Below are 8,038 nucleotides of genomic sequence, written 5' to 3' on the forward strand. Positions count from 1 at the left end.
AAAAAAAAAAAAAAAAATCTAGGATGGTTAAATGGCTCAAACTAGTCAAGAGTTCACTAGGGTCAGGCTCTGAGGAACTCAATGTCCTCATGACCTTATTTACCTCAGGGCATCCAAAATTATGAAAGTCATACAGCAACCAAGAGACCAATAACAAAAAAACTTCATAAACTTTCAAAGAGGGAAACTGCACATACAATTTTACTTCAGAAACAAACCAACTAGGGTCATCACCATTAATGTGAAAATTTTACTAACACTCTCACTCCCTTTCATTTATTAAATCCATTAAGAATCATGACTTATAAAGCACTTGGCAGTGACGAAGCTGTAAAGACTACTAAGGAGGCAGTGGGGTTACTTTCCTGTTTGCTCTTTCTTGTGTGTTACACACATTAAAAAAACAAAGCAAAACCAACTCACCTGTTGATCATATCATCCAACTTGGCCAAGTCAGTATGTGGAAATGCAGGTTCCTCATCTTCAAGCTGTGGTGGGGCATCACCTTGACCTTGCTCATCTGGGGGAGTTGCCGGGGAATTTTCATTGGAAGAATCAGGCGATGAAGTCTTAATTAAAAATTAAATATTCCACATTTAAGTTTCTATAACATATGAAAACTAGTAATCCAAACACCAACACAGATGAGCACTGCAGATTTAAAAATTTTTTAACTACTCTTACATATCCATTGATTCTCCATCTGTAAATTTAACCAACAACCTTTGATTGAAAATATTTGAAAAGATTGCATCTATGCTGAATATGTACAGACTTTTTTGCTTGTCATTATTCCCCAAAAATACATCATAGTAACAATTTATACAGCATCTACACTGTATTAGGCATAAGTAATCTAGAAATCATTTCATGTATATACAGAAGGATGTACATGAGTTATATTCAAATACTAAACCATTTTATATCAGGGACTTGAGCATACACGAATTCTGCTATCCAAGTGTTAAGAGGTCCTGGAACCAATCCTCCATGAATACTAAGGAACAGCTATATTGAACGTTTACAATGTTTCAGGCCATCTCTGTGCTACTGTGCTTTAAAATAATTTCATTTAATCCTCAACATCCTAATGAAGTATGCTACTGCCATTTAATAGATTAAAAAAAACTCAGACAATATGTAGCCCAAGATCGCACAAGCTCAAACTCTATACTCAGGATTTGAATCAAAGTCTAAATAGTTTGTGTTCATAATCATAATGTGTACTGCATCTCTGCTTACATTTCCCATTATATGAGCCATGACAGAAATCATTCTACAAATATGATACATCACATTTAATACATTATAAAGTGATTTGTAACTTCTACTTTTATTTGAAGGGGGAAAATGTAATTATTCCACAATTTCCCTACACCCAAACCTATTATCCAAACAACAATTATTTAGAAGTCCATGATTATGGTTCTTAAATAAGTAAAACACTTTCAACTAACGTGGCTATTTTTCACTTCTTTCATTCCTCGTTTTTGGCATGTCTTTCTCTCCCTCCCCGCACCCCCCTCCTGCCCCGACTTTAGCAGTACATAATATTTTCACAACTAAGTGAATGAACTTTTATGACCTTCACTCTTAATTTACAAAGCAGGTGGTATTTTCTCATGTATTCTTGAATTTTCTATTCACTGTAGGTTGGTGGCCCTTTAAGAGAAAAGGGCCCCTCGCCCTATCATTCAAGCACCTATTAAACAGTTGTAAAATAAAGAGTTGCATAAGTAAGCACTTGCATGAAGACACATGAGTTTACCAGCATTAAATATGTTTCACTTACAAAGTTTATATATGAACTCATACGGTCAATTAGTAACTAAATGGTGAACCTCTACTTAAAGTAACACTGTGCAGGTGCCCACAGATCTGGTCTCAAGGCAAAGGAAACTACAGCACAGAAGTCAAGTGATACAATTCCAACAAAAATGCCTGATGTGAAGTATGTAACTTTGAAAGCCTGCTTTATTATTTTTTTTCACTCCCTTCCCCCAGTGTAGTTTATACATGGTCATAGAAAATATAAAGACAAAAATAAAATTTAAAACACCTGTAATTCCACACCTATAAACACTAATGACATTTAATTATTTCCTTGTAATCTTTATGAGTAAATAAAAACTGTCCATATATGTTCAATAAAATTGGAATTATACTTAAGTCTGTGTCCTTTTCCATTCAATAAATCTAGGTATTCAATTTTTTTAATCATTAAAAATCTTTAAAAAAATTAATGCCCAGATAATATTGCATGAATTAAACAAAATTAAGAGGACCTTTAGTATTTGGTAATTGTTACTGCTAACAAACATAAACATAGCTGGAATGAATGTTCTTACATATAAACCTTGTGTTTAACTTTTCCTTAGGATAGTATTCTGGATATATAATTACTAGAACAGTATAAACAATTTCTTTGAAGGCCACTGACATATACTGCTGCCAAATTTCATTCCAGAAAATTTGCACCCTCCCAGCAACCACATCCAAGAGTGTTCATCTTACGGTGCCTCTGCCAAGGCTGTTTCATTTATTGAGTTTTACAATATACTAAAGCCTAAAATTCTCTAAGAGAATTTTTTTTAAAGATATGCTTAAAAAAATTAAGTGAAAAATCTGATTTTAGAAATTCCCTTTATGCCAACACATAAAAAGCATATCCAAACAGTGAGCCCTAAATTGAATAGGGATTAACACTTTGGTTGCTGCTTCTTGGTACAACCATGTCAGATCTTATAAAATAAAATCCTAACATTAAAAAGTAGAGAATAACAAAATTTAAGAGTGAAGGATAATGTAATAGTCATCTTCAAAAATGTCAAGTTTTTAGAAGAAAAGGAACACAATGTAGACACAGTATATTAGGTTGAATATCACAAATCCAAAAGCTCTAAAAATCATCAAGTACACCTTAAAATAAGAGTAGGGCTAAAGAAAAGGTTTGATTTTGTCTAAAGCCATGCAAGTTAGAAACATTGCAAGAGGTTAGAATTTCATGGACAATGCTGGTATAAAATAAAAAAGAAAGAGAGAAAGATACTGGACCTCTACCTACTAGCTTCTGGTTTAAAATCAGAAATTTTTGGCAACTAACACAAACCTTTGACTACACTTTTAAAAACCTGAATAGTGGCAAACAAATTTACAACACAGGAAAGACTTAACTCTGTCCAAGACCTGTGACCATACACTTTTAATATTTTATGTTTTGCAAATGGGAACTACAGAGGAAAAGGAATAAAGCTGACACATTTATTTGGGAAGAAAAAACCCCCGACTTGTTCACTCTCTAAAATGGCAGAGGAAGAGGAAAAAGGAGAGACAGACAGAAGCTCTTTTCTATACTACTTATGATAGTAAGTAGTATACAGCATCTAATCTATACAGCATCTAATCTGTAATAGCTGGACAAGAACTTATCCCCAAATAATAGCATAAATACTTCAAAATAACAATTTTGCCTAAAAACTCACCCGACAGACTCTACACAAACATATAATAATTGGAAGCAGCATGTTTGTGATCATTTACACACATCTCAACTAACTTACCTCTAAGCACTGTTTGGGCTGCACATCACAAGTTTTAATGTTTTGTCAGTTTAATACTTCCCAATATAAAACTATATATTAGAAAAGACAACTGAAATAAATTGTCTAAATTTCTATTTCAAAAAATGAGAAGAACAGCAAACCAAATCCAAGAGAAACAAAGAGACGGTAAAAGAGTGAATGTGTGAGTTTGAGTGTTGGCGGGCAGGGGGTTCAGGGAGGGAGTAAAGCCAAGAGAGTTGGTTTTTTTAGAAAGCTTAATGAAATTGGTAGTGGTATCAGAAATAAGGAAGCATTACCATAGACCCCAAGACAAAAAAATAAAGATAAAAAGGATTATCATTAACAACTTCACCACAAATTTGAAGATCTAGATCAAATGGACATAGCACACTGGTTAGGTGGAAAAAAAGAAAAAGAAAAAAACCCAAATGGACAAATTCCTTGAAAAACACAATTTACCAAAAGACACCAAAAATTAAAAAATTCCTCCATTTAAAAAAAATTAAATCAGCCAGGCATGGTGGCTCATGCCTATAATGCCAGCACTTTGGGAGGCCAAGAGAGCGGATCAAGAGGTCAGGAATTCAAGACCAGCCTGACCAACATGGTGAAACCCCGTCTCTACTAAAAACACAAAATTAGCCAGGTGTAGACCCAGGTACTTGGGAGGCTGAGGCAGGAGAATCACTGGAACCCGGGAGGCAGAGGTTGCAGTGAGGTGAGAAGGCACCACTGTACTCTAGCCTGGGTGACAGAGTGAGACTTCTTCTCAAAAAAAAAAAAAGAATCTGCAATAACTTTTACGCAAATCTTCCAATTGAAGAAATAATAAACTGTGCATAAATTCATCCAGAGAACAGAAAGGGAATATTATATCCTATGAGTTCTGAGGCCAGCATAAAAACCTTAATACCAAAATCTATGTTTAGCATTACTTCAATTGATCCTCTTAACAATCCATGAAGTAGTTATACTATTATTACCCTACTTGTACAGATAAACAAACTAAGGCTTAGAGATTATATAATTTACCTACAGTCATAATGCAAGTATGGTACAAAGCTGAAATTTGAACACTAGGCAACATGACTTGGGTCCATGCTCTTTTAATAATCTTATCCATAAATTGACAATTTATAATTGTATGTATTTATGGGGTAGAAACTGTTGTCATGATTTATGATGGGTCATGGTTTATGATTAGCCATGGTAATCATAGGCTACACTGAATGATTTAATGCTTTCTCCCTTAGAATTGACACATGGCTTAAATAGTTAATTTTAATGACAGTATAAGCTACCAGAAAAAGATGGGGTACACTCAAGATTACCATCTATACCACTTGAGCTTTCTTGTTGCTATGCAAGACTTATGTTCGCTTTTCTTAAACAAAACTTAATATAACAGTTTTGGGTTTTTTGTTTTTTTTTTTTTCCCAGACATAGTCTTGCTCCATTGCCCAGGCTGGAGTGCAGTGGTGTGATCTCGGCTCACTGCAACCTCCACCTTCCGGGCTCAAGCAATTCTCCTGTTTCAGCCTCCCAAGTAGCTGGGATGACAGGCGACCATGCACAGCTAATTTTGGATTTTTAGTAGAGAGGGGGTTTCACCATGTTGGCCAGGCTGGTCTCAAACTCCTGACCTTGTGATCCGCCCACCTTGGCCTCCCAAAGTGCTGGGATTACAGGTATGAGCCACTACGCCTGGCCTAAAATAACAGTTTTATAGTTGCTTCACAAATTATTTAGAACATGTTCCATCATTTAGTACCTCAACAGTAGACCTACCAATGTAGTTTTTTTTTTTTTTTTTTTTTTTTTTAAGAGACGGAGTCTTGCTCTGTCACCCAGGCTGGAGTGCAGTGGCATCATCTCAGCTCACTCTGCAACCTCTGCCTACCGGGTTCAAGCGATTCTCTTGCCTCAGCCTCCCAAGTAGCTGGGATTACAGGTGCACACCACCACACCCAGCTAATTTATGTATTTTTAGTAGAGACAGGGTTTTCACCCTGTTGGCCAGGCTGGTCTCAAACTCCTGACCTCAAGTGATCCGTCTGCCTCAACCTCCCAAAGTGCTGGGATTACAGGTGTGAACCACTGAGCCCAGTCCCACTGTAGCTTTAACTAGTATCTTCAACATCCTACCTGATTCTGTTGGAGGGGGGGCTGAGACTGTCCATCAGGAGCCTGGCCCTGGTTGTCATTCCCTCCGACCGGAGAGCCACGAGTCGTGGCTGTCATACTCGACACAGGGCAGATCTTTGCAATTTTGTCTGCTTATGTAGTTGTCTTGAGAAAAGAAATTATAGTCCACTTATAGAAGATGAAGTACCAGCATTTGTCAGTCTTAAAAAGGTCCAATTCAAGAATAAACCATCTTGCAGAGACCATTGCATAACCTACAAATAGAAGGGGAAAAAGTAATTGGTTTTAGATATAAAAAACATAAATTACGGAACTGTTTAAATTTAGCATCACCAGTGCATCTAATCAGGAAAAAGGGGCTATATAAATGAGAAGAGAAAGTAAAAAGCTTAAGTTTCATTAACACTACATTAAAGTTAAAACTTATAATGGTACACTGGCCATTATACCAAGAAAACAAACAAATATAGCCTTAATATATAATATTACAGTTTTCTCCTGGAAGTCACTCTAAAGACAAGTACTTAACTGTCATTTTGATTAAATAAGGAATGGCAAAAAACTACTTGTCTTCAATTTGCTGATGCATTCATTATACTGTAAGAATATTAAGAGCAGGCAATATGAGGGTGGGGTCCCTGGCGAGGGCTCCACCCTCAAGCTTGGACCTGCAGCCCTAAATGAGAACAGGCATTCCTGTTTTCATGCCCAAGTGTTGCCTTTTGGCCTTCCACACACCCCTATCTTGTGCTCATATAAACCCCATGCGCCAGGCTGCAACAGCAGCAGATTGGCAGAGCATCGCAGCAAAGAAGAAAAGAGAGGAAGTGTCTAAAGGTGGAGAGGAGTTCAGACTGGGGGCTGTTGGAGATCAGCTGGAGATCAGCCATGGGATAGCTGAACTCCAGGGGAAGATCATCTTCACACTCCATCCCCTCTCCAGCTCTCTGTCCCACTCAGTGCCACCTTCATCACTCAATAAAATCCCCATATTAACCATCCTTCAAGTCCCTGTGATGTGATTGTTCCCAGACATGGGACAAGAATTTGGGATGCCCTGCATGGGGGAACCCAAAAAGGCTATCACACTGACTCTTCTCTGAGCTGTTTAACACTTAAGCTGGGCAGGGCTGAAAGAGCATTGTAACACCCTAGACACTGCTGTGGGGCCAGAGCCCAAAAGCACTCACCCTGGCTCCTGCACCTGCTCACCTGTGTGCTCCCCTTCCCACAAGAGGGATAAATGAGCCACACCCCTGTCACATGTATGGTGAGGGGCTCAGGGAACTCTCCTGTTTCAAGAACATGTGGACTAAGATAAAGTATAACATGATTCCTTATAACATTTCAAGGAAGGCCGCACAACTAACATTTATAACTGATACTAGGACATTATCAAATGGTTTTTTAAGCAAGCTTCCAAGTGCTTTTAACATAAACTTTAACACTTTGGACAGAAACATCAGGGGTGCAGGCATACAGAGTAAAGACCACGTAAAGATGCAACAGAAAGGTGGCCATCTGCAAGCCACAGAGAAGAAACCAAACCTACCAACACAAAACCCTGAAAACCCCAAAAATCTCTTTGGCAAAATTTTCTTTAAGAGGGTTCAAACTACATAGTACTCCAATACAACTGAATTTGTCAGATGATCTCAGCTCTCTACTTTGGCAAGGTTTTGGCTCCAGCCACTCCTAGAGCCATAACAGGGCTACAAGGCCACAACTGTTTAAGAACAGGAACTCTTCTTTGCAACCTGACCAGCAAAGGAGTGTAAGAGAATGCTACCAAATCCTCAAATCTATATTCATTAGATCAGTAGCCCTCTTCAGCTACACAATAAAATCATCTGAAGTAATTTTATTTAAAACATTGATGCCCAGGTTCCTCTCCAGATGGAATAAATTACAATATCTGGGAGTCAGGCCTAGGAATCAGTAATTTGCAAAAAAATCTCCCCCAGTGACTCTAACGTGCCACCAGATAAATTTAACTGATTGGTTCTAACTCACTGGCTCCCAGAGATTGAAAGAGACTTCCCACAAACATTGTAAAGTTTCATTTCTAAGTTTTCTAATCATAACCTGGCTTAAGACATTCAAGAGCAAATTTTCACCATTGCATATAAAACATACCTGGGGCTGGTTTGTTTCTGTAATATTAATACCCAAGTATTTTTCACCAGACACTTAGGTTAGCAAGCCACTGCAGGAAGTTTCCAAATGCTTTGACACTTCATTCTCATACCGTCTCTGCAGCACAGAAACTGAGTATTATCTCCATTTTACAGAGTCAAAAATAAGAGACAGCGGGGACTTACCCCAAGTTA

The 8,038-nt window shown here is 37.6% G+C and overlaps 1 protein-coding gene across 1 annotated transcript in view; it reads right to left on the reverse strand.

Moving 5' to 3' along the window:
- Positions 1–8,038, reverse strand: part of USP9X (ubiquitin specific peptidase 9 X-linked) — a gene marked incomplete at its 3' end in the record, with an annotated part of 144,991 nt that overhangs the window by 102,201 nt on the left and 34,752 nt on the right. Inside the window, 2 exon segments of the mRNA XM_037734399.1 lie at positions 424–569; positions 5,709–5,962. Of these exon segments, the coding sequence (XP_037590327.1) occupies positions 424–569; positions 5,709–5,804 (242 nt within the window).

This window comes from Cebus imitator, unplaced genomic scaffold (assembly GCF_001604975.1).
Source record: "Cebus imitator isolate Cc_AM_T3 unplaced genomic scaffold, Cebus_imitator-1.0 Scaffold613, whole genome shotgun sequence".
In the NCBI taxonomy this organism is placed as follows: Eukaryota; Metazoa; Chordata; class Mammalia; order Primates; family Cebidae; genus Cebus; species Cebus imitator.